Source organism: Sarcophilus harrisii, chromosome 5 (genome assembly GCF_902635505.1).
Source record: "Sarcophilus harrisii chromosome 5, mSarHar1.11, whole genome shotgun sequence".
Classification (NCBI taxonomy): domain Eukaryota; kingdom Metazoa; phylum Chordata; class Mammalia; order Dasyuromorphia; family Dasyuridae; genus Sarcophilus; species Sarcophilus harrisii.
In genome coordinates, this window is record NC_045430.1 from 18,715,578 (window position 1) to 18,743,261 (window position 27,684).

At 41.6% G+C, this 27,684-nt stretch overlaps 1 protein-coding gene across 1 annotated transcript in view; it reads right to left on the reverse strand.

Annotated features, from left to right (window-relative positions):
- BTBD11 (BTB domain containing 11) overlaps nt 1-27,684 on the reverse strand; it is a 322,211-nt gene that overhangs the window by 37,896 nt on the left and 256,631 nt on the right. Inside the window, 2 exon segments of the mRNA XM_031938943.1 lie at nt 1,093-1,258; nt 26,537-26,689. Of these exon segments, the coding sequence (XP_031794803.1) occupies nt 1,093-1,258; nt 26,537-26,689 (319 nt within the window).

Sequence of the window (27,684 nt, forward strand, 5' to 3'; positions counted from 1 at the left end):
GGTCTACTATCACTCGTGAAGTCACAGTTAATGGCTGAAACATTCTCGCAGCCTAAGGCGAACACGCTAGTGGAAGAGTTCAACCCTCTGCATCACTTCTGGCCAACAAGAAAATATACATTGCAATAGGTAATGACTTCCTATCATAGATATGAGGCAGGACCTTTTCGATTCGATATTTTAGGCTTCTGAAAGGGAAGGTGCATCTCTAATCAGTTAAAGGGGATCATATAAATCAATCAATCAATCAATATTTATTAAGCATAAATGGTGTGCACAGTGGATGGTGAGCTGGCTCAGAATCAGAAAGACTTGGATTCAAATCCCACTTCTGAAACATACAAGTTGTGTGATCCTGGAAAAGTAATTTAACCTTTCAAGGTCCCAGACAACTCTCTAAGACAATAAGATATAGAGAGTCAGCTTTGATATCAGGAAGACCTGAATTCAAATCTCACCTCTGAAATGCATTGGATGGGATCCTATGGAAGTCTCTTAACTTATAAGTCTCTTTCTAAACCTGGATTGCATTGCACCAACTTATAAATAAAGAGGTTTTCATCATGTACCAATGAAATCCCAGGTTCAATTCCTATTCTTAATCTTGGCTTGGGGCCAGGCATTGTATTCGCTTCCTAACATTCCTTAGCTATAAAGTGAGAATAAAAGTATTTTTATTGTGCCTCATGAGAGGACACGTTCATCTTAGAATTGGAAAGACCTAGGTACAGATGACACCTCTGTGACACATGCTAGCTGTGTCTCTTAGTTTCTCAGTGTCCTAGGCAGCTCTCTGAGGTGTGTTAGGGCAGAAAAGGCACCGGTCTACCTTGGGAGAGAGAGCATAATGAAATAGCAAGCCTGGGACAAAAAAAAGCAATTCAACAAACAAATCCACCAAAAAAATGGCTGTCATAAGACTTAGTGGAGTTATAAAGGAGAGACCTAAGTGAAAGCCGTTATTATTCTGTTCATATACACACATGCATATATATATATATATGTATGTATATATGTTATATACATATATGTGCATGTGTGTGTTCTGCACCAGGCAGAAGCCCACACTTCCATCATCAGACACCACTGTACCTGCTCACTCATTGTATTGATTCCATCAGGACCCAGCAGAGATGCCGCCTGCTTCACAAGGTCCGTCCGCCCGCAGTTCAGCATCCGGAAGCCCAGGTCCTGCTTGAATTTCGCTTCAGTGGCCACAGCATCCAGTTTTCGAGAGGCACAGAAACAGTCATCCGCCCTTAAGAAAGTGGGAGATGGGCTATTAATACAACAAGCTCTGCTGGGCTCTTTTCAAGGCTCTTTTCATTATCCTGTATGAGCACAGACCAGTCCCTTTCCAGTTTGTGCCTCAGTTTCCTCATCCATAAAATGAGCGTTGGATTAGATGATTCCTAAGGCCTTTATAGCTCCATAACTGAAGTTGTATGGCTAGAGGAACCGAAATACACTAAAGTATTCTTAGTGTACTAAGAATAAATAAAGTCTATTCAATTTAACACAAAGGAAAGACCACGAGAATTGGAGTAAGAAGATCTGAGTTCAGATCTTGTGTTTTTTCTTCTACTTGTTAGATGAGTGATCCTGGATAATATACATAATTTCTCTGTGCTTCAGTTGCCTACTCTTCAAAATGGAAATAATAACATCTGGACCAATAACCAACTCCAGCCTGGAAGTCGCACAGGGCTTTAAGGAATACAATGCTACCTTTCCATACTGAAAATTTAATATTAGATGTATAATATATAGCATAATAAATATTAATGTGTGTGTACATAAATGATGTATAGAACTTTTATAGAGTGCTCTAAAGTTTACAAATCACTTTACTTATATTAATCAGTCAATCAATAATTAAGTGAAGTCACATGTAAGATTTACAAACCACTTTCCATAGCTTATCTTATTTGATCCTCCTTATTTGTTCCTCCTACCCTAGTGGTGAGGAGCTATTACTTTCCCTATTTTATAAACGAGGAAACATAAGGTCAGAGAACTGAAGCTATTTATCCAAAGTCGCAAAGCTTATGGATGAGGCAGCTTGGGATTTCCTGCTTCCAAGTCCACAGTGCCATCGCTGGGGCCACAGCTGCCTCAGTCACATCCTAACTCTAAGTACTTGTATCTTCTGACAGTAACCATATGGGTTACTCTCCATCTCTCCTTTGTGGATGTTCATTTTTTTTCTTGCCTGCTCAGGGACTGCATTATGTACCATTGCCAGCTAGACTCCCGGCTGTCCCAGATGGGAGCATTTAATATTGATCTAGGTTCCTGCTGGAAAGCCGCCAGGAGTGATCCTGAATGGAGGCCCAGAAATCGGGAGTCCTGAGTTCTATTTCTGGCTCCAACCAGAGCCAGATCTTACATGACTTTTAACAAAACTGGCTCTCTTATTCTCATTGTAGGATAAGAGAAAGGGCTCTCTTCCTGAAGAGGAGGTTAGGGACATAGCCAGGGATGAGAGAAGAGGGCACTGTCATCAAAGCAAATGTGACATTTCCCCTATTCAAGCCTAGATACCTTAGACAAAGCATTGTGTTGTTTTAAATGTAATTTTTTATTTAAAAATTTAATTTAAAAATATTTTAGTGATATTTTAGTTTTATGTAATTTAATTTTTTCATTATTTATTTCTCAATAATATTTTATTTTTCCAAATACATGTAAAGAGAGTTTTCAGCATTCATTTCTGCAAGATTTTGTGTAACGATTTTGTCTCCCTCCCTCCCATCCCTCTTCCCTTCCTCCTCTCCAAGACAGCAAGCAACGCAATGGAAGTTAACCAAGTACAATCCTTCCAAACATATTTCCATATTTGTCCCATCATTTAATTTCCTAATATAGCCCCTCTGTCAGCCAGAGAGCCATTTCTTAATGAATAAAAAAGAAGGGGGAAAAAGTAGTTTATCCAAAGTAAGCAGTTTATACAACACATCAATCAAGTCTGACAGTATATATTGTTAGTCTGTGGGTTTTTACAAACAAATGAACAAAAAAGCAGTCCTGTTTTCCCTCTACATCATGCATGCAAATCCTAGGTGTTACAAAAACCACAGAAGCAAGACAGTGCATTTGTAGGACCTGCCAGCAGCAGCAGCTGCTAATATCCCCAAGGAAGGTACCAGCCTCTCTCCCATTTGGATGATGTCTGTGGGGAGAGCCCAGATTTCTGGCGTGATGGTTAGGTTATTTTATCTTATTTCCATGTGAGCTGGAAGGAGAGAGAGCCAGATGATACTGTTTCTCGGCATAGGGGGTTAGCTCATAGCTAACTTTTTCTTTTTGATTGTATCTTGGCTTCCTTGTATTCTTTGTCTTAGAAACATGCATCCCCGACAGCACTTTTTGAATCCTTAGTTATTTTGCTGGGGGCATATGACAGAGGTCAGAGAATTTTTGGCAGTCCGAGGTCAGGGGATGCTGGCACTAAAGTGCCTTACAGGGTCGCTTCAGTGTGCCTTGGGGCTGGGTGCTCTCTACAACAAGAGCAAATCCTCAATTCTCATCTGGTCTCAAAAGAAATGCACAATTGGTATTTCCTAGCTATTCACAGGATTAATTGCGCACTTATCAATTAGACAGCATCCATGGGATATGTTCTTTACTTCTGGGTGTCATACTTTCAAAATCATGGATAAATTATGTATGATTGTGATGATAAAGGCTCTGAAAAATGAATTTGGGATGTGTAAAAACACAGGATTTCTGGTTCTCTGCATTCATCATGTACCACTGAGTGTGCTCTTGTTTAGTCTTTTTTTCCCAGTGTCTGTCACTTTTTATTTGTTTTTGACTTAACACATTTTTATTGAATGAATGAACAATCAAAAATATTAGTAAATACTCAGACGTAGCCTACAGAGGAGCATGCTTATATTACTTATCAATTTCTTTTCTTCCTATTAGTAGAACTCTACTACCATCGTTTCTTTCTTTCTTTTTGAAAGCTTTTTATTTTCAAAACATATGCATGGATAATTTTTAACACTGACCCCTGCATAGCCTTGTGTTCCATATTTTCCCCTCCTTCCCCTTGCCCCCTCCCCTAGATGGCGAGCAATCCAATATATGTTATATATGTTAAATTCAATATATGTAAACATTTATAAAATTATCTTGCTGCAAAAGAAAAATCAGAACAAAAAGGAAAGAAAATGAATAAGAAAACAAAATGCAAGTGAACAGCAACAAAAAGAGTGAAAATGCTATGTTGTGATCTACACTCAGTTCCCATAGTCCTCTCTCTGGATATAGATGGTTCTCATCATCACAGGATTATTGGAACCGTCCTCAATCTTCTCATAGTTGGAAAGAGTCATGCCCATCAGAATTGATGGTTGTATAATAGTGCACCCCCCTTTTTTTTTACAGATGAGGAAATTAAGGCTCAAAAAAGTCAGTGAATTTATTAAACACTTGCTATATACGAAACAGTGAGCACACAAAGGATCCTAGCTTCAAGTTCTCATTTTTAATGACGCCACATTTAAATAACTGTGCATGTGAATTACAGGCAGAGTAGGTGGAATAGTATTTTCTCAGAAGGAAGATCCTGGGGTGGCGTGAGGGGGAAAAACCTGCAGAAGGTGGATTTGAGGTCTTGAACGAAGTGAAGAAATCTAAGAGGTGGAGATGAGGGCCTGCTGCAGTTGGGGACATACAGGGCAAACATACAGGCGCTAACCCTAATACACTGATGAAACATCCTGCAAGACGGCCAGGGAGCTGGAGCTCAGAGTGCGCAGAGCAGAGGAGAATATACAAGACACCACAATTCTGCATTGAAACGTTTAGCCAGTAGCAAAGGTAGAATCTGACCTTGGTCCCCAGACTTTATCCTGTCCATCATACTGCTTCTCTCATAAAGTCCAAATGCTTTATCACTGCTGAACACTCACAGGTCCCCTGATACTCAAAATAAAAGAGCCTCCTTCCCAAAGTACTTAACTTCTGTCTGGTGATGAAATCTAACCCATCTGCCAGAGGGGATTGACTCTATAGTTTTCACTGGGCTTTTGGAGGATTTGGGGGGAAAATACAGTTCATTTAGAGAGTTAATAAGATAGACAATTTCACTGATTTTATGAAGTGGGTAGAACAATGAATGAATAAAAGGATCATCGAAAGAAAGAAATAATAAAGGAAAGAAGGAGGAAGAAAAAAAGAAACTAAGATAGAAAAAGAAGGAAGAAAAGAAAAAGGAAGGAAAAAGGAAGGAAATGGTGTTTGACAAGTTGAGAGGGACAAAAATACAAAAAAAATTTCCTGCCTTCAAGAAGCTTACATTTTAATAGGTACAGACAAAATATACAAGGGGAGAGTAGCCAGGGAGGAATTTTTAGGACAGGCAAGTCACAGGAATAGTAATGAAGCCACAGAACTAGATAGACATGTCCATACTATGTGGTATTGAATGGTGGTGCTGAGAGTTCTAAGAGGGAGAAGGGGAAAGCTGGGTGAAGGATCTGATGGGGGTGGGGTGGGACATTATGAGGGGGACTGGTATTTTGATATGACAAAAAGATTGTTGGGAAGTAGCCAGGTGGGCTCACCAATTACAAGCCCAGGACAATAATTGGTGGAGAGTTTCTTTATTTGCTCGTTTCTACATCAATGGAAATCACAGGTGTAAACAAATTCTTTCTTTCTGTCTGTCTCTCTCCTTCCCTCCCTCCCTTTTTCCCTCTCCCTTCCTCCTTCTGTCTTTCTCACCTTCTCTGTCTTTATCTGAATCTCTTTCTTTCTCCCTTCCATCTCTCTCTCTTCCTCTTTCCCTTTGATTCTGTCTCTGTCTTTCTCTGTTTTTGTTTCTCTTTGCCTTTCTCTGTCTCTGATTTTGTCTCTCTCCCTCCCTCTTCCTTTTTCCTTCTCTCTCCCCTTTCCTTCTTCCCTTCACCCCTCTTTCTCTCTCTCTCCCTCCTTTCCTTCCTTCTCTCCCTTCCTCCTTCTGTCTTTCCTGCCTTCTTTATATCTCTGTCTTTATCTGAATTTCTCTCTCCCTTTCTTCCATCTCTTTGTCTCTCCCTCCTTACCTCTGTCTGTCTCTCTCTGTGTGTCTCTATCTCTGATCAGGCTCTGTGTCTCCATATCTCTTTATCGTACTTCCAATTCATCTTTCTCTGTCTCTCCATCTCTGCCTTTCTCTCTCTGTGAGCCCTTTATCAGCTGCACACACAACAAAGCGAGAAGAATAATGTCTTAAAAGATGAGAGTATGAGCAGCAAAGACTTAAGAGAAGAGATGTACTCTGATGGTGGTAGTGGGCTCCTTGTAGTCCAATAGAAGTAATGAAATCTAAGGGAAAGAGCACAATGGTGCTAGTGTGTCTGTCCCATTAGTGATGAATGTCACACTAGAGGAAACTTAGCACTACAGAAGGCATATCATCTCTAGCAGGGACCGATAATAGCACTGAAGGAAAATTAGCCTTGATGGCAAAGTTCACAGAATCACCAATTTGGAGATAAGAAGAGACCTTGGAGGTTACCTTGTCCTGCCCTTCTTTTTGTCGATAAAGAAACTGGGACCCAAGGAGGTGTTGTGACTTCTCCAAGGTCACAGAATTGCAGAGCTGCATTTGAAACCCAAGGCTCTTTTGATTTGAAATCCAGAATTCTTTACCTTATACGAGATGAGAGAAAGGGCAGCTCATAGCATCTCTTCTTTTGAAGAAAAAGAGGGAAAGGGAAAGGGCAGAGAAGAAGAAAAAGAAGAGAGACATCTAGTAAATGTCTAGATAATAGAAAATTCTCATCACTACACTACCTCCATTCCAGACTTGCTCTCTATTTCCCAGATATCTCATCTGTTTCCTCTTTCTGTCCAGGTGATCTGTAGTAGACCTTGATAATAAAATGGCTTTATTTCTTCTTTTATTTATCTTTATCCAAATGCCCTCACTCATACTTCCCTTTTTGGTTCTTGAGTTTCCATACAAGTAAATTTTAGTTTATATTATCCTATATTCTCCTCTTCTTGCCCCCTTTAACTATTTTATTCCTTTACAATATTTCAAGAGCCACATTCTAGTAATAGGTTCCATTTTACTAAGTCTTAGTGATACTCAGAGATCAGTGTTTTCTTGCAGTAGAATCTTGAGTTAACCTTGCTTATTATCCATGTTTTCTATTTGTTTACACACAACATTCTCTGAGAATTTTCATTTACACTTTCTGTCTCTGGATTTCCTGTCAATCTGTCTTTATTTGTCTATTTATCTCTCCTATCTTTCTTCTATATGTCTATCTATCTATTGATCCATCTCTCTCTCCCCCCTCTAACTCATTTGTCTGCCTTTGTCTGTCTCTTCTTTGTCTGTCTGCCCCTTTCTCTCTCTTCTCTGTCTGTCTATACCTCTTCTATCTATCTATCTGTCTGTCTGTCTGTCTCTTCCTGTCTTTCTCCTCTGTCTGTCTCTTCCTCTCTCTTCTATGTCTGTCTATCCCTCTCTCTTATCTATCTGTCTATGTCTATTCATCTCTCTCTTCTATCTATCCATCTCCCTCTCTCTCTCCTCTGTCTCTCTGTCTCTGTCTCTACCTCTCTCTCTCTCATTCTGTCTGTCTCTTCTCTATTCCTCTTTCTCTTCTGACTATTCTTATTTCTTCTGTGTCTGTCTATCCCTCTCTCTTATCTGTCTATCTATCTGTCTCTTCTGTCTATTCCTGTCTTTCTCTTCTGTCTGTTTGTCTATTCCTCTCTCTTCTGTGTCTGTCTATCCCTCTCTCTTATTTACCTATCTATCTATCTATCTATCTATCTATCTATGTCTATTCACCTCTTTCTTCTATCTATCCATCTTCCTCTCTCCTCTGTCTCTCTTCCTATCTCTGTCTGTCTCGCTCCCTCTCTCTTCTTCCCTTCCTCCCCTCATTTATCTATCTAGTTCGCAGAATTTTTCTCGTTGTCTCTTCCAATAGAACACGAGCTCCTTCAGGGCAAGGATAAGTTTTTGGACATTTCCTGTATATTCCTCACTCTGGACAACACCTGGCATATTGGAAACACTTAATAAGTGTTTGCTGACAGGTTGACTGACATTTGAGGTCATGGGCTTAATAGCTAATTTTTGGATTTTTAAAAATAGTTTTTGGGGGATTTTTGTCTACTTTCTAGGCATCTTTACTAGTCTTTCTTCCTCTATTTTTGCAGATCTAGTTAATGATCTTCGGCTTGGGAGTGTATTCAGGGCATCTTCTCGCTCCCCTGACTTCTCACTTCTTTTCCTTAGGCCCCCATTTTCTAATCTGTCAGATGAGAAGGTGGGACTAGACGAGGTCCTTCTACCTTTAGGTCCAGGATCGCATGATCTCTGGACCTCAGTTTCCCCTCTTGTAGAATAAGTGGCCTTGACTACATGGGCTTCTGAGATCACTTTAAGCATTCAGTCTATGATCTCAGACCTCCTGATTTTCAATATATATTCTCTCTGGACCCTAGTTTGTAGGGGAGTTGGCTCTATCATTCAGTCAGTCAATAAACATTTAACTCCTCCTCCTATGTGCCAGACACTGTACTAACTATGAGGGATGTTCAAAGAAGCAAGAATCTCTGTGGCCTCCAAGGTCCCTTTCAGCTCGGGTTCCTTGATCTTAGGACCTCATTTTCCTTTTCTTTTAAACAGGATCATTAGAATTGACTCAAAATCTTCTCCAGGTCTGTGGTCACGATACCATGGTCTCCAGGATCCCTCTGCAAACACACTGATGCAGTGAGTGGTTTCTGTGGCATCTCAGCACCAGACCTTTTCCTCTTGGGCAGCTCACTGTGTCCTATGTGATGAAACTTCCTTTTCAGCCTTCTTATTTTCCCTCTTACTTAAAAAAAACAAACTATTTAGCTTGTGCCAAAAACATCAGGAGAGGGGGAAAACCAGTTAAAGAGGAGCTAGGAGGGAAAGACAGTGGGGTTTCTCCCACTGTCTTTCCATCCTAGCTTTTCTTTAACTGGTCTCTTATAACAAGGCTAAGGAAATGTGTGACGGCTGGCACTTTCAAAGGACCTAGCAGCTTCTGCCCATCCTCACTCCTGTGAATTCCTGAGAATGGGGCCAAACACAAGCTGACCGATGCAAAAGCTGACAAGATGCTCTGGACAGCAGATTCCTGGACAAGATTTATAAAGTCTTTGAGGAGGAAAGAGAATTAAAATCAGAAGGAGGAAAACATGATCTCAAAGTGCTCATGTTCCAAGCATGTCCAGTTGACCGTGGCAGACCATGATAGGAGTGGGGACTCGGTGGAAGGAATAGCCCACCTGCCTGCTCATTGTATTCCTCAGCTTTGCTTTCACAGGCCCCTGGATTTGATCAGTTGGGCAAATTAGACTCAAGTATTCATGACTTTCAAGAGAAAGAAAGAGAAGAGAAAATCAGCATTTCATCTGTTTTCTCTCCACAACAGCTAGCATCATGATTTAAGATTTGCACATCTCTGTACAAATATTATCTCATTTTATTCCCAGAACAATCCCAGGAAGCAATTGTTCTTATCTCTAATTTATAGGAGGCGAAGATTAAAAAACTTGATCCACAATCACAAAACTAGTAATGGTCTGAGGCAACATTTGAACTCAGGTCTCCCTGTTTCCAGGTACTATTCTTTCTCTTTCATACCACCTAGCTCCTTAAGAATGAGAGACTGGCTGTAATCTTGCTAGAAGAAGATAATGATGATATCATAACCTCATCTTTATAGAGCACTTTAAAGTCTGCAAAGGGCAGCTGTATGTCACAATGGATAGAGCACAAAGCATGACATTAGGAAGACCCAAGTTGAAATGTGACTTTTAGACACCTAATAGCTACAGGACCCTGGGCAAATAAATTGCTTAACTGTTTGCCTCAGTTTCCCCATCTGTAAAATGATTTGGAAAAGAAAACAGCCAACTACTCTAGTATTTTTGTCAAGAAGCCCCCTGAAATGGGGCTACAAATGGTTGGACACAACCAAATAACAATCTTCTCATTTACATATATAAGGAAACTGAGGTCCAGGGGAGATCACACAGCATATACATTCATAGATCCTTGACCTTAGAACTGAAAGGGGCCTTAGAAATCATGTTGTCTAACGACTTTGATAGATGAGGAAACCAAGGTCCAGTGACCTATGAAATGGTGGTGTCACAGGCATTTGACTTCAAGGCTTTCTAGTGCCAAACTCTTTCCATGACAATGAGGGGAAGGCAGGGATAAGTGACAGAAGGAAGATAACTAAAGTGGGCTGAAAACATCCCAGGTGCTAAGATAAGGGACTAAGGGGACAAAGGGATCCGACTTTATTCTACCACACTCCATGTCCCCCAAACCCTCACTGGTTTACTAACTCTTCCTGACCCCATTAGGGATTTCTTGGCAAAGACACTGGAATGGTTTGCCACTTCCATCATACCTGGCCCATTTTCTCACTAACCTTCTTCATATGACTTCCCATCTGTCTTCAGGTTACCTTAAATTTCCTTGTTCCTCCTCTTATGCATAAAATCCATAGCTTTCCCTTCTCTGAGAAGCTGCTTCTGGTGCATCTCCTCCAAGAAGCCTTCCAGGACTGATTGTTGATTTTTGATGGATCATTCAGGGTGGAGCCCTGGACTTTGCAGGACTTCTAGCCAGATGGGGTCACAATCCCATTTAAGCCCTAGGTTGGTTTGTGCTGTACTACTTCTCTTCTTCTAGGTAGAATCTATTTTCTCTAGCAGGAACTACAGAAAAATGCCAATTCAGACCAGTGGACCTAATTGCTGATCATTCCCCAGGGCTCCCATATATTAGAAGAGCCAAATCCAGGAAGAAATTGGGAAATAAATACAACTCAACCCAGTCGCCATCTTCCTCTCATACCAAATATTCCTTGTATTCATTTTGGTTGCCGGTCCCAGCTGCCATCTTACTCTCATGCTGAATATTCCTTATATTCCTTATGGTAGCTGGTCCCAGCTGCCACATGCACTGAGTCTCTCAGCCTTCCTGCATGCTGAGTTTTTCAGCTTTCATAGGAAGATTGGCTTAGAGCTGCAAGAGACCTTTGAGATTACTTAATTCAAACCTTTTGTCATATAGAAGAAAAAACCACACCCCAAATGCAGTGTCTTAGGATGACTAGAAGTGGAAGGTACTTGAGGTTAAATGATCCAAACTCTTCATTTTATAGAGGAGGAAACAGGCCCAGAGTATTAAGGTGACTTAGGATCATAGATTTTCCTCTAATCCAACTTCCTCATTTTCACCACCACCATCATCATCGTCACCACTGTCATGTGGCAGAACAGGATTTTGAACCTGGGTCCTCCCTATTCTTTACCCTCTCCCTGAGTTACACTCCCTCCTGCACACCCCTGATTCTCATACACTACACTCCATGCCTGCTGTTTTTCACACGGTCTTACCCACTTCCCCAGGGACTAAGCCCCTCTTGTCCATACAGATTCTCCCACACAGGTGTCTGGTCTTCAAGCTCCCCAGACATGCTCTCACCTTCTCTTCTCCTACACCTCCCTCCTCCTGCACCACTGACTCACTCTAGACAATGCTACCTCTGTCCAGAATGTTCCTCCTCACCCTTCCCAGGGGCTCGTTCCCACCCAGAGGTCTCTTACACCAGTATGAGGGCTCCATGTGTCCCTGAACTAGACAAGGCTAGAGAATAAGCAGCAGCTATGGGCATGTGTGCCCCGACTGCCTCCTGGCCATTAAATGTTCTTTTCATCTCTCTGACTCTCCCCCACTTAGAACTCTGATTATATCAGCTCCCATGAGTTCAGCTATCATCACTTCCCTTCCATCTTTTCATCAGCCACCAAGAACAATGGAAAACTTAACCCTTTTATCACCAGGGACTCTGTATTAGGGGGTAATGGTGATTGAGTTTTGCGTAGATAGGACTTTGCTACATTGACTGTTTTGTATCTTTTCTCACTTGGGAAGTAAATGAAACAATATCCATATCTCCCTGGAACCCCAGAGAACTGTTTAGGATTGGGAATATAAACAGTGAGTTTAAGAAGTACCACAGCTGATTTGCTGACAATAGCAAAATTTTAACTTGGAGCACAGGACAGAGAGAAATAATTGAGTGAGGGGACTGATCATTGAGAGCCCAGCTCTTAGTGCATGCACACTGTTCTCCCTTTGCTACAATATTTACAGCAAATGGAAGGAAGGAAGGAAGGAAGGAAGGAAGGAAGGAAGAAAGAAAGAAAGAAAGAAAGAAAGAAAGAAAGAAAGAAAGAAAGAGAGAGAAATAAAAAGAGAAAGAGAGAGTGTCAATGGAGTGTCAATGAGCCTGCTTCCAGAAATGTTAGAGAGGAATGATGGAGAGGCCCTTTCTCTCCCTAGCTTGGAGTATGTCCAGATATTCTCTGGTTCAGTCAGCATAATTATGGTGACAAATAAAAAACCTTTAAAATGACATCTGAAATAAAATTGAATGTGCATTCAAAAATTTGAACAGATAAAAACTCTCTTTTTTCCTGGTGAAGAAGATATACTTTATGGCTTTGAGATGGGGGAGAAGTAGTGGTAGTGATGGTAGCAATCAGAAGCCTACTTTCTCCACCTGACTGCCACATGGCTGTGAATCCATGGAGCTTCCTCTGTTTCTGCTTCTCTTGTAAGTATTTCCAGGGAGTATGTTTCCTTCTTTCCTTTCTTCCTTTCTTTTTCCTTCTTTCCTTCCTCCCTCCCTCCCTCCCTCTCTCTCTTTTTCTTTCTTTCTTTTCTTTCTTCCTTCCTTCCTTCCTTCCTTCCTTCCTTCCTTCCTTCCTTCCTTCCTTCCTTCCTTCCTTCCTTCCTTCCCTCTCTCTCTCTCTCTCTCTCTCTCTCTCTCTCTCTCTCTCTTCCTTCCTTTCTTTCTTCCTTCCTTCCTTCCTTCCTTCCTTCCTTCCTTCCTTCCTTCTTTCCTTCCTTCCTTCCTTCCTTCCTTCCTTCCTTCCTTCCTTCCTTCCTTCCTTCCTTCCTTCCTTCCTTCCTTCCTTCCTTCCTTCCTTCCTTCCTTCCTTCCTTCCATTTGCTGTAAATATTGCAGCAAAGGGAGAACAGTGTGCATGCACTAAGAGCTGGGCTCTCAATGATCAGTCCCCTCACTCAATTATTTCTCTCTGTCCTGTGCTCCAAGTTAAAATTTTGCTATTGTCAGCAAATCAGCTGTGCTCTGTCCACTGCGCCACCTAGCTGCCCCATGTTTTCATATTTTTGTCCTTGCTGTGCTTTCTCAATAAATATCCCTTTGTAAAAACTAATTGATAGAATGTAATGAAATGCTATTATGCTATAAGAAATGGTGAAAAGGCAGATTTCAGAAAAACCTCGAAAGACTTACATGTACTGACCGATGCTGGACAAGTAAGCAGAACATTGTATACAGTAACAGCAACATCGTGTGATAATCAACTATGACAGATTTAGCTCTTTTTTTAGCAATGAAATAATCCAAGATAAATCAAAAAGACTCATGATGAAAGATGTTATCCACATCCAGAAAAAGAATTATAAAATCTAAATGCAGATCGAAGGACGTTATTTCCATTTTGTTCTTGTGGTTTTCCTGTCTTGTTCTGATTCTTCTTTTACACCATGACTAGTGTGGAGATATGATTAACATGATTGTACATGTACCACTTTTATTAGATGGCTTGGTATTTTGGGGAGGGAAAATTTGGAATCCAAAATCTTATAAAAGTGAATGATGAAAACTATCTTTTCATGTACTCGGAAAAATAAAATAGTATTAAGTGGGGGAAAGTATAAAAAAATGAATTGATCTTAACTGGTCGACTTGATATTGAGAAGAGATCAAGTAGGTATCTGATATTGGGGAGCTGCTAAGCAGTTAAAATATATTTGGGAAGATACACTGATTTCAGAGAGGCCGGGAGAGACTTACACAAACTGATGCTGAGTGAAATGAGCAGAACCAGGAGATCATTGTACATGGCAACAAGCAGATTATACGATGATCAATTCTGATAAACATGACTCTTTCCAACAATGAGATGACTGATGCCAGTTCCAATGATCTTGTGATGAAAAGAGCCATTTACACCCAGAGAGAGACTGTGGGAACCAAGTATGGACCACAACATAACATTCTCACTCTTTTTGTTGTTGTTCACTTGCATTTTGTTTTCTTACTTATTTACTTTTTTTATCTGATTTTCCTTGTGCAGCAAGAGAATTGTATAAATATGTTTACACAGATTGGATTTATCATATATTTTAAACATGTTTAACATATATCAGATTGCCTGCCATCTAGGGGGAAGGAGGAGAAAATCTGAAACACAAGGCTATGCAAGGGTCTATATTATCAAATTATCTGTGCATGTTTTGAAAATAAAAAAAAAATCTTTAAAAAGAAAAAAAAAGAATTTATTCCTCCAGAATCATCCTTAGCTCTCCAATCTCCTTATACTCTACCTTCTCTCTGATCCGATTACTGATCAAACTTTATTGATTCTATCAAGAAATGGGAATATCTCCTGAATCCTCCCATTCTCTCTTCTCACGTGGTTATTCACCAACTTCAGGCTCTCATCAACTCACAAATGGATTATTGCAACAACCTTGTAATCCTAATTGATCTTCCTGCTTGCTATCTCTCCTCTCTCTACTCCATTCTTCACAGACTTATCAAAGTAATCTTCCTAAGTGTAAAGTTTCCTACTTTTCTCAAAGGAAGGGATAGTTTTGGTTGTGCCTTTGTATGCCCAACACCCAGTCTGGCAACCTAACAGCCGCTCCGTAAATGCTGTTAAATGAAATGGAATTGTTGGTGTCAGACCCTGAGCCCTCCTTCGAAAGTGGGTCAAGATGTCACTGAAGACACAGGGCGGTTGAATGGTTTTAAGCCAAGAATGTGCTTGCAATGTGCTTTTCACACTCTGGAGGCAAAGGGTGTGATATTTTTCGAATATATGATTGAAGATGCCCTGGGATCTCCGTCCCTTCCACGGCCACTTGGCCCCCCTGAAGCTTTTAAGCAAAGTGTCTTGGGGAAGGACAGAGGAACACAGAAGGGAAGAAACTTTCCAAGTTATCCAGAAGGTGCCAATGTGCGTGCATCCTGGACATGGAGGAAGAAGGGGAGTGGGAGGAGAGACGGGCTACTGCTGGGCTGTCAGAACCCAGTTAATAGATGTTAGAGGGGAAGGGCCCGGCATCTCTATGGAGGTTGCCCAGACTGGTTTGCCCACAGCATGTTGAGGTTTTTATCCAAATCTGCAGGACAAGGACACTCAAGGGGACAGGCGGCAGGCTGGGAAGGGGAGCTGCTTTTCTATTTGTGGTGCTCCAGAGAGCTTTAAAGTCAGCCAAAAAATATGCCCAGGGATATTCAGCCTTAGGAGCTGACCTTCTGAAGTGAAGGGGAAGGGCTGGATTGTCCACCGGATACTGAGGGTGCATCCAGATCTGGGGAGAGATAAGGACAAGGGCTTGAAGGCTCAACTGTCTACCCAGAGCACTGAGAAGGATGCCTGCCGTGTAGTAGGTACTTTAGAAGTCCTTGTTGAATGACTAACTGATGGAATTAAGGGACTTAGATTAATGTTGGGAGTAGGGGAAAGGAGAGGTAGAAGTGTGTTCCCAGGTCATGAAGTCTGCTCCTTGGGTAAAAGTAAGCCAGCTTGGAGGTGGGAGGATGTGGATTTCAAGTCCCACACTGTGACTATAGGCAAATTACAACTTCTCTGGGTGCCAGATCCCTGAACCAAACTCTTTTACATGTGAGTAAACTGAGGCCCAAGGGGTTTAATTGACTCTCTGTCTCTGTCTTTGTCTCTCTCTCTCTTTCTCTCTGTGTCTCTTTCTCTCTTCTCCCATTTCCCTCTCTGTTCATTGTCTCTCTCTTTCTCTTTCTGTCCCCCCCCCTTTCTGTTTGTCTCTGCTTCTCTCTCTCTCTCCTTCTGTCTCTCTCCTTTCTGTCTGTTTGTCTCTCTCTCTCTCTCCGTCTGTCTTTCTCTCTCTATGTCTCTCTCTCTTTCTCTCTTTCCCTGTCTCTCTCTCTTCTCCCATTTCCCTCTCTATTCATTGTCTCTCTCTTTCTCTTTCTGTCCCTCTCTCTCTTTCTTTCTGTGTCTCTGCTTCTCTCTCTCTCTCTCCTTCTGTCACTCTCTCCTTTCTGTCTGTTTGTCTTTGGCTCTGTCTCTGTCTCTCTGTCTCTCTCATTTTCACTCACATACAGACACACAGTGGTAATAAGTATCAATAGTAGGTAGGATATTTGAAATCAACTCTTCCTGACCCCAAATCTAATGTAGTTGTATTTTTGTCTCTCAAGCATTAATCACTCTTGTATATCCTTTCTCCTTTTCTCTTTGCCCTGATTCTCATACATAGATGTATCAAAAGTAAAGGTCTTCCCTTATATGAGGAAAATGCACTGCACATTAAAATTTGTTGCTTTTAGTATCATTGTTTGATTTCAAGCTCTTTGAAGATAGGGACTATCTTTTGCTTCTTTTTGTATCCCTGGTGTTTAGCACAGTGTCTGGCATACAGTAGGTGTTTAATAAGTGTTTATCAAGTATGTGGTTCTTTTCAACAAAGATTATTCAAGCTAATTCCAATAGACTTGTGATGGAGAGAGCCATCTGCATTTAGAAGGAGGACTATGGGGACTGAATGTGGATCACAACATAGTATTTTCACTTTTTTATTATTGTTTGCTTTTTTCTTTCTTCTTTTTTTCCCTTTTGATCTGATTCTTCTTGTGCGGCATGATAATTGTAGAAATACATTTAGAAGGTTTGCACATGTTTAACCTATATTGAATTACTTGTTGTCTAGGGGAGGGGGTGGGAGGAGGGAGGGAAAAAAATTTGGGAACAGAAGGTTTTTCAAGAGTGAATATTGAAAACTATTTTGCATGCATTTTGAAAATAAAAAGCTATTGTTTAAAAAAATAAATGTTTATCGATTGATTGATTAAATCCTTCTGCTGTGGAGGATACCTGCAATGGAACTGGGGCAGAGGATGAACCTAAGACATCGTCTCTGCCTTCATGAAACTTAGAGGAGATACCTTATGGACAAAAGAAAGAATATGATTCAATGGAAAAAACCACCGACCTGTCTTCTAGGACCTGGATTCAAATTCTGGTTCCAGCATTCATTATATTAAAGAAAAATAGAGTTTGTTGTCTTTCATTCATGTCTGATGTTTGTGGACCAGAGCACACCAGTACTACCTGTGGGATTTTCTTGGCAGAAAAACTGAAGTGACTTGCCATTTTCTTTTCCAGTAGATTAAGGCAAAGGGTATGTGACTTGTCCAGTTCACACAGCTAACAAGTGCATGAAGCTGAATTTGAACTCAGATCTTGACTCCAGACCTAGGGTTCTATCCACTAAGCTACCCAGCTTACTGTATTAAATGTAAGGGATAGAAAAGTGAGAAAGAAAAGATAGTATCTGCTCTCAAAGAGTTTACATTCTAATGGAAGAAGAGAACATAGAAAGGGGAGATGGAAGATTAAGTGAAAGGGTGTACGGCATGGTGTGAAGATGGCCAGAAGAGTGCTGGAGACCTGGGAAGTTCGGCCATTGTTGGTCTATCAGAGTCCAGAGTGGTTCGAGGGTCAGAGTTCAATTTTCCTCTGGGGTAGGGGAAGTTGGGAATGATGGTTAGAACGGAGGGAGAGTGGCCCCCAATATCACACTCTTTCTCTTTTCCAATTATGTTATATCACAATTATATATAGATTCTATAATAATCTCTTTAAATGGTGGATTTTAGAATATAAACTACTAGAGGGCAAAGCCAGTTGGAGGTTTTTACTTGGTACTTCTAACACCTCTTTCTGTGCTTTATATAGCAGAAGGGGATTAATAAGGATCCATTGAATCCAATTAAATTCAGGCAAAAAGCTCTTAATGAATATTTGATTGATAATTATGGTTGAGTAAAGTCCATTAGACCCATGGTCAATCAGCAAGCAAATTAATCAATCAATCATCATTTATTGAGCATCTACTATGTGCCAGGCACTGTGCTATACCTTCTTCCTGTTCCCAGAATCTGCCCATGAATTTCCTTCTCTTCTTGGGAAAGTAGAGGCTGGGGATGAGTTTTGAGGATATGCCGCTAAAGTAGCGCGTTACTTGGTCTGTGTCTATTCTTGGCTTTGCTTGGCACTAACTGGAAATCGAATGTCACTGGAGAAGTGGCTGGCAGAGTCTGCCATCTGTAGCCTGGCACCTTGTATCAAGTCCTAAATGTAGAGCAGGAGAGGACACGAAAGATCACTGAGTCCGGTGACTTACTCATTTTACAGATGAGAAAACTCAGGTCCTGTGAGAGGGTTAAACACTCCCCCCTCAAGGACAACATGACCGAAAAGGGCTTTCAGAATCATTAAATCCTGTCTCATTGAGCAGATTGTCAAACGCAGATCCAGAGAAGGGAAATAGGGGAGAGAGCGTTGGGTCCTTAAAACTCACAGATTTTGAGTTGAAAGGGACTAATCCAAGTCTGACACCTTCATTTCACAGATGAAGAAATTGAGGTTCAAAGAGGCTATTAAGTGACCGAGCTGAGATCTGAACCCAGCCCTAGTTTCATGCCCATCCCAGACCCCAAGAAGGCTGGGGTTCAAATATAGCTTTTCTGGATTTTGATTTCTTATTAAAATTAACATCTGCACTGTTTACCTTAGGGCTGCTACTTTGTGCTTCGTGGGAGGTAGGGAGGATCTCTTATTTTCTTTCTACCCCCAATGCCTGGTATCCAGTAGGTGCTCAATAACTGCTTATTGACTAATTGACTAAAAAAAAGTAACCAAACTAATCAGTTATAGAGATGGGGACCATGGCTACTCTCTCCTGATACTTAGTTTCAGGGCTCATTAAAGTGAAGATAAATCAGAGAATACAGATTTAGAGCTGGAAGTTAACCTAATCTCTTCTCTTTTTATAGATTGAGGAAACCAAAGGAGGATCCTGGGGTCAGGGATTTAGTTTCCAGAGATGGTTGGTTAGGTGGCAACATAGTGCACATAATGCTCTAACTGGAATCAGGAAGAATCATCTTCCTGGGTTCAAATCTGACCTCAGACACTTCCTAGCTGTGTGACCCTGGACAAATCACTTCACCCCATTTGTCTCAGTTTCCTCATCTGTCAAATGAGCTGAAGAAGGAAATGGCAAACCACTCTAGGATCTTTGCCAAGAAAACTCCAAATGAGATCTAGAAGAGTTGAACATGATAGAAAATGATTGAATAAAAAGGTCTTTAGAGCCCATCCAGCCAACTGAAACTCAGAGAGATTTTTAGGGACTTCAGAGAATCCCATTTATCCCATTCAGAGATCCCATTTATCCCTTCCCTCATTTTTCAGATGAAGAAACTGAGGTCTAGGAAGGTAAGTGGTCATTTAGGAGTTTAGAAACATTCATTTAATGTTTATTATAAGCCAGCCAATATACTAAGCCTTGAAGATTCAAAGAAAATCCTTTCTCTTAAGGAACTTTTTTTTTTTGGCTGAGGCAACTGGGGTTAAGTGACTTGCCCAGGGTCACACAGCCAAGATGTGTTAAGTGTCTGAGACCAGATTTGAACTCAGGTCCTCCCGACTTCAGGACTGGTGCTCTAACCACTGCACCACCTAGCTGCCCCTCTCAAGGAACTTCTAATGGGGAAGACAATATGCAAACAGCTAGGTATGTACAACACACGAGAGGGAGATTTTGAACTGGGGTCCTCCGCCCGCATAATCAGTGACATTGTCCCCCCCACCCCATCTTCTCTCCTTCAAAATAAACATTCCCTCTTCTGTGTCCTACTGCTTCATAGGACACAGTTTCCTTTCAAATAAAAAGCACCAAAAAAGGGATTCTGAGCGAGCAGATTTAGGTTTTTGATATTTTTATCAAAGATCAATAAACTGCCTAATCAGCTGAGATTCTGCAGCTGCAACCAATTATCCTCCTTGGGAACAAGCTCACACCCTCTCCACAAGGTCTTCTTGAAGCTGAGAAAAGCAGAACAGAGAGGAGGCGGCTGACCAAGGTCACCCCAGCAGCCCCCACCGAGTGTTCGGTGCCTCAGAACACTTGACTTGCTCCTGCCCGTGTTCCACTTTGTGGCCTCCCTCCCCCGGGGACAGGGTTGGCAGCTGGTGGGTAATTACATAAGCCATCCGCTCTCCAGGGTCAAACACCAGTTTCAAAGTCCCCTTCTTGGAGTGCCACGGTGCGAAGATGCTCAGTGAGAGCCATTTATTGAAAGAGGAAAGAGGTCAGCCCATGGACGGGGCCGGCCCACACTCCGTTTACGGGGACCACAGCGGGAGCTAGGGGCCAATTTCAGGCCACTCTCTTCCTGTAGATCAAAAATCTATCCAGAAAGAAGGCAGTGAGTGATCAGAGTCTTGAGAGCTATTAAGGGTCCTGAGGGACTCTCTAAGTACAACCCCCTCATTTTACCGAGTAGAATTCGAAGGTGTTGAATCCTAGATTGAAGTTCAAGGTCTTCATTTTACAGATGAGAAAACTGAGGCTCCTGCAAATTGATCTGTCTGTCCAGCTGAGGTTTAGCAAAACTGAAGGGAGCAGAAACCAGACTTTAAATGTCAAAGTTATGAAGGAAACTTTCGAAAGAGGCTGGGGTGTGAAGAGCTCAGTTGCATTTAAGGTTCGGGTTTGGGTTGGGCCGTGGAAAGACCAGTGAGAGAATGGACTCACCTGCACGGCCCATATTGGATTCATACTTTGGTTTCTAGATTCTTCATAAGACTCCAGTAGGAGTCTGGGAAATGTACCTGGCTGAGTCAAAAATGATTCCCATAGACAAAGGTGAAGGCTTTCCTTAGGGGGACTTGCTCTATCAAGAAAGCTGCTCATGAAGGAGAGTCTCATCTCTCTCTCTCTCTCTCTCTCTCTCTCTCTCTCTCTCTCTCTCTCTCTCTCTCTGTATATATATATATATATATATATATAGATAGATAGATAGATATAGATATAGATATAGATATAGATATAGATATATATTTTTTGCCATGTTTAACATATATTGGATTACATGCCATCTAGGGGAGGGAAAGGCAAGAGGCACAAAATTGGAACATAAGTTTTTTCAATGTTGAGAAATTATCCTTGCATATGTTTTGAAAATTAAAAAAAAATACTTGGGGCAGTTAGGTGGCACAGTGGATAGAGCAGCAGCCCTGAAGTCAGAAAGACCTGAGTTCAAATCTGGTCTCTGACACTTGACACTTTCTAGCTGTGTGATCCTGGGCAAGTCACTTAACCCCAATTGCCAAAGGAAAAAAAATAAAATAAATTTTAAAACTTCAATAAAAATAAATTTAAAAAAATTAAAAAAGGAGAGTCGACTTCTCACATTTCCTGCCTGAAGATGACAAACCTGTAATCCAAAGTCAAAGAGGAGAAGTTTCTGCAGATCGAGGGCTAGGGGTCTTTGAATGGGGCATTGTAACACTTTAGCTAAAGAGAGCATGACATCACTCAGCAGAGTCGGATTTGTAAAAAATGCCTCTGCCCAATGAAGAGGAAGTCCAGAGGACTTATTTGTCTCACAAAGATGCCATACCTTGCAAAGAACTTAGCAGCTAGATGAAGTGCCCAGCCGGGCAGCACCTGCCCATTAGAGGGGCAGCTGGGTGGTGCAGTGGACAGAGGACCAGCTCTGAAGTCAGGAGAACTTGAGTTTAAATCCAGCCTCAGACACTTAACACGTCTTGGCTGTGTGACCTTGGGCAAGTCACTTAACCCTAATCACCTCCTCAGAAAAAAAAAAAAAATTCATGAAATTAGAGCTATAAGGCTCCTCATTCTGCAGATGAACTTGCCCAACATCACACAGGTAGTATGTAGCAGAGGTGGGATTTAAATCCATATCTTCTGGATCTAAGGGTCAGCTAGGTGCATAGAATGCCAGGCTTGGAGTCAAGAAGATTCCTCATCCTGAGTTCAAATTTAATGTTAGATACTTACTATCTGTGACCCTAGGCGAGTCACTTAACCCTGTATGCCTCAGTTTCCCCATATGTAAAATGAGCCGGAGAAGGAAATGGCAAACCACTCCAGTGTGTATGTATGTCTGCATGTACACCTACAGACATACACACAAACCAAGGAAAATTTGTTCATTCATTCATTTATACAATAAAAATTTATTAAGTATCTGTACTTATTAAGGATCTCCTAGCTCCAGGTGCTGTACTAGGTACCAAGGATAATAATGGTTAACATTTTTAGAGCTCTATTAGTTTTCACAAATATTTTTTTTTAAAAATTTTTTTTTCCTGAGGTAATTGAGGTTAAGTGACTTGCCCAGGATCACACAGCCAGGAAGTGTTAAGTGTCTGAGACCAGATTTGAACTCAGGTCCTCCTGACTGCACCACCTAGCTGCCCATATGATCTTATTTGATCCCCACAACCCTGGAAGATAGGTGCTATTATTATACCCATTTTTAAGATAAGGAAACTTAGGCAGATAGAGGTTAAATGACTTGGCCCGAACTACACAGCTAGCAGGAGTTTGAATCTAATGAGAATTCAGGTTCAGTGCTCTATCCACTATGGAGCCCCCGAGCTGCCAATGCTGTCTGCCCCATTAATTAGATTGTGGGCTCCTCAATTAATTGCAGAGACAATCTTTTGCCTTTCTTGCATCCCCAGAGCTTAGCGTAATGACTAGCATGGGTAGGTGTTTTAAAATGTTTATTGATTAGCTGGCTGTCAATTTTGTTGCATCATTCTCAATCATGCCCAGATCTTCATGACTTTTTGGGGTTGTCTTGCGAGGATGCTGGAGTGGTTTGCCATTTCCTTCTCTCGCTTATTTGACAGATGAGGAAACTGAGGCAAATAAGGTAAAATGACCTGCCCAGGGTCACACAGCTAGGACATATCTGAGAGCACATTGGAACTCAGGTCTTCAACCCTAGTGCTCTCTGCACTATGGCACCACCGAGCTGCTCTTTGAAACAAAAATAATCTTGCCTTCAAGAAGTTTACATTCTATCGGAGAAATACAATATGTATAATGGTTCTGATGATTAAATACAAAATAGACACAAAGTAGACACCATGACTCAGTGCAGGATGGAGAGAGGAAGGGCTGAGTTCAAATTCTGCCTCTTGGGCTGTATGACTATGGGCAAGTCTCATTTAATGTTCAGACAAGGGACATGTGGCTTACAACAGTACCTCCCATACTCCTGCAGCCAAACCAGTCTAAAATGTAATTGGGAAATGTTTAACAAGGTAAATAAAAAGATATATAAAATATAAAAAAGATATAAAAAGATATATATATATATATATTAATATATGTGTGTAAATATATATGTGTGTAAATATATATGTGTGTAAATATCTATGCGTGTAAATATATATGTGTGTAAATATATGTGTGTAAATATCTATGCATGTAAATATATATGTGTGTAAATACATATGTGTGTACATATATGTGTGTAAATATCTATGCATGTAAATATATATGTGTGTAAATACATGTGTGTACATATATATGTGTGTAAATATCTATGCATGTAAATATCTATGTGTAAATATATGTGTGTAAATATCTATGTGTGTAAATACATATGTGTGTAAATATATATGCGTGTAAACATATGTGTGCAAATATATGTGTGTAAATATATGTGTGTAAATATCTATGCATGTAAATATATGTGTGTACATATATATGTGTAAATATATGTGTGTAAATACATGTGTGTGTAAATATATATGCATGTAAACATATGTGTGCAAATATGTGTGTAAATATAAATGCATGTAAATATATATGTGTAAATACATATGCGTGTAAATATATGAGTGTAAACATATGTGTGTAAATATATATGTGTGTAAATATATATGTGCAAATATATGTATAAACATTACATTTTAAAACTTATTCAATATGTGTCCCTAAAGGAACCTTGTGTGCATATTAGCAGTCCCCATTCATATCCGAGTTGGACATCTTGGTTCTTATCGCATCTCCATGGTTCAGAGAAGATGTCAGCCTGACCCAGTAGCCCGAATGTCCTTACCCAGAGTTCCTAATGTTCACAGAATCTCTAATGCTCTTAAGGGAAAGTATTTTTTGGAGGGGTCCTTAGTACCAAGGGCAGGAGATCAGGAAAGACTCGAGTTGTGGAGGACATTTAATTCTAGGTCAGAAGAAAGCCGGGGATTTTAGGAAGTGGGGGGAATGGAGGAGAGCATTCTGGGTATGGGGCTGGGAAGATGGAATCGGATAGGTGAGAGAAAAAGGCAGCAGCTAGGGAATGAAGAGGAATAATAAGGTTCTGGGGATAGTAATCTAGACACCTTCCCACCCCCAATTCTGCAGAAAAATGTGGCCCAGAAAGGAGAACGAGACTTCTCTGGGCACAGGCTCTGTCTTCCCCCTCCCATTTTCTGCAGTGAGAAGTTGCCATTCCCACAAGTCTCTGGGTAGGGTGGGTGTAGGGGAGAGCCACGTGCTCTGACTGGTTGACCTTTCAAGGGGCAGTCTGAGGACCCTTTCTCCAAGGAGGACACCTTCGCTCTGGGCTCAGAACTTAAGGGGGACAGGGTGATAACCGTCTGGTGCACAGCCTTGGTGACTCCTGCTTAGTATGGTGGAAAGAACAATGGATTTAGAGCCAGAAGTCTCGGGTTCAAATCCAGCCTCTGACATTTATTGTCTGTATGATCTCAGGGAGGAGCCTCACATCTCTGTACCTCCTTTTTCTCATCTACAAAATGGGGATAGTAATAGCACAGCTTCTACCTCCCTGGGCTGTAGTAGGGAATCAAATGAGAAATAGAAAAAGCATTGAAGATTTTTAAAATGCTTTAGGAATGCTAATGATGATCATAATTCAGCTCAAAAATTTACCTCTGAGGAGCAGAGAGATGGTGCAGTGGATAGAGCACCGGCCCTGAAGTCAGGAGGACCTGAGTTCAAATCTGGTCTCAGACACAACATTTCCTGGCTGTGTGACCCTGGGCAAGTCACTTAACCCCAATTGCCCCAGCAAAATCAAATCAAATGAAACCTACCTCTGACATTTGTTAGCCATATAACCCTGACCTGAAAGTCAGCCAAGTCATCCTTGGAAGGCAGAAGTCTAGTTCTCCCTAATGAGGAAAACTTTTTTTTTTTTTTAAACATTTAGAGCTAATTAGAATGAATTTTTGAATTTTAGAATTTTAGTTAGAATGAGTCAGAGATACAGAGATCCCCTGGGCAAACTACTTACTCTCTGAGGCTCAGTTTTCTCATCTGGAAAATGGGAATGATCACAGTATGGATCTCATAGCACATGCTGAAATTTAATAACAGTTCTGCAAATTATTTTCTTACCTATTAAATATTTATTCTGCCTATCTCAAAATTGTTATGGGAAAAAAGTCCTTAAATTGTCAAACTTGGAACACACTTGGACCACAGACTCCTACATGTGGAGCTGGACCTCACAGGCTCCTTTTACAAGTGAAGAAACTGAGTCCCAGAGAGATTAAGGAGAGTCCCCCTGGATTAGGATTTGAATCCAGGTCCCAAGGCTCTAAATCCAGCTTCTTTCCACTACCTCCTTCCCCCTCCTTTGCATTAAGGTGAGAAATGGCTCCTGCCAAGCTTGGCTTTCAGAGCATTGTGCTCGGAGACCAAGCATCTGTCACCTGAGGAGAAATGAGCCCTCATTCGCATGCCAGGGAGTCTGCAGCAGACCCAAAGGACAGCGGCCAGCAAGTTGAGTCTATGAATAATTTCCCCGTTGACAGATTGCTATTGTCAAAGCCTAAGAGCCTTGGCTGGTGCCCTCAGGAACAAACTTTGAGCCGATCCCGAGATGCCCTGGGGCATGTGTCCCCCCATCATGTACATTCTAGAAAGCTGGTTCTAGCACATTCAGCTACAGACTGAGCATTTTTTTCTCTAGGGGCCTTGTTAGACAGTTTTAAGAAGGGAGTACAGAGACAGACCGACAGAGGGACAGAGGGACAGACAGACAGACGGAGATAACAGAGAAAAAAATAGAGGACAAAGCCAAACTGACATCAGCCCAAATAGACATAATAAATATTCTTCCCCTTTAGTATTTTATTTCGGGGACCAAAGAGCCTTTTTTCTGGATCGTGTGTTTCTATTGTCCAAGATATCCTCACGGGCAGTTGGAGTGATGAAAAATATTTGAATGCCTATAAACTGTCTCCCAGGACTGGGTAGTGAATGCAGAGAAAACGATTCCCTGTTTCAAGTGCCCTTCGTCATTAATAATCTGCCCCCCCCAACACAGGACCCAAGGGTTGGCTTTTGAGAAAGATTGCTGCCTGCTGGACATGTGTTAATGGGGGGCCGGGCTCGGGCTCAGTCAGGCAGTGGAACCGCCAGCTCCAAGCGGCGTCTGAGTGGGCTTTGCTTTTCAGTGCCCAGCTTTCCCGAGGAAGGAACAGGTAGAGGCTGCCGGCTTGTGGATGCCATTATTGGTCCTTCTCTCCTCCTCGCCCTCTCCCTTCCCATCCCCTCCCACTGCCAAGGACTTACTTGAGCTGTCGGGGTTCACAGTCCACGCCCGGCAACAGGAGTCTGGCGGCCTGGCGGACGTCGTCACTGTCCATGGAGAAGCTGCGTCGGTGACTAGCGTGAGCCACGGCCACTCGGATCCATTCCATCAGAGGGGGCAGCACGAGGAAGGGCCTGGAAGGGACAGGAGGGGGAGGCGGGCCGTGAGCACTGGCATTTCTAAGTCCGGGCACATCCCAGGGGCCGTGAGGGCCGGGCGGATCGCTTCTCAGCCTCCAATTCCCCCGTGGCCTGGAGCTCCATTTCCTGGGGCCCCGTGGGTCTCAGACACAGGAGCAGAATACAGATGCGGTCTATCAGGAAGACCGCTGATTCTGAAAATATCTTTCTCCTTGTGTTGCTCTGACAGAGCCCACTCCTTCCCCTCCCTCCTCCTGCCTCTTCACTGGTTCTCTGGTTGCTTCCCTTCTACCTTTCTCTGGAAACACAGGCAGCTTGCCTCTGGCCTTAGGGCTCCTTCCCTCCGTCCCTGCCAAATAGGTTTCCTCTTTCTCCACTGATTCCCATCAGTTTTTCTTTACCTTGCTCTGATTCCTTCCCAGGGCCCATCTCCCTGCTTTCTCCTAGTCGGGTGAGCTTGCTAAGCTAGAGCCATCAGCTTGCTGGGATAATTCATGGGTGATAAAACATCTGACATCATCTCTATGACACACACATGTATGTATACATATATATATATATATATATATATATACACCCACACACATATTTATACATATATATATATATTTGTCTGTCCTTCTATCCATCCATCTATTAATCCGCCTATCTGTCTGTCTGTCAGTCTGTGTCTATCTGTCTACCTATCTATCTATTCATCCATCCATTCATCCATCTATCTATCTGAATGTCTGTCTATATGTGTCTATATGACTACCTATCTATCTATCTGTCTGTGTCTATCTACCCATCTATCCATTCATCAATCCCATCTATACATTCATTTGTCTATCTAATCCATTCATCCCATCTATCCCATCTGTCTGTCTATCTAATCCACCCATCTATTTATTCATCCCACGTATCCATCCATCCTATCTAATTCATTCATCCCATCTAACCATCAGTCTACTTAATCCATCCATCCCATCTATCCATCCATCTATCTA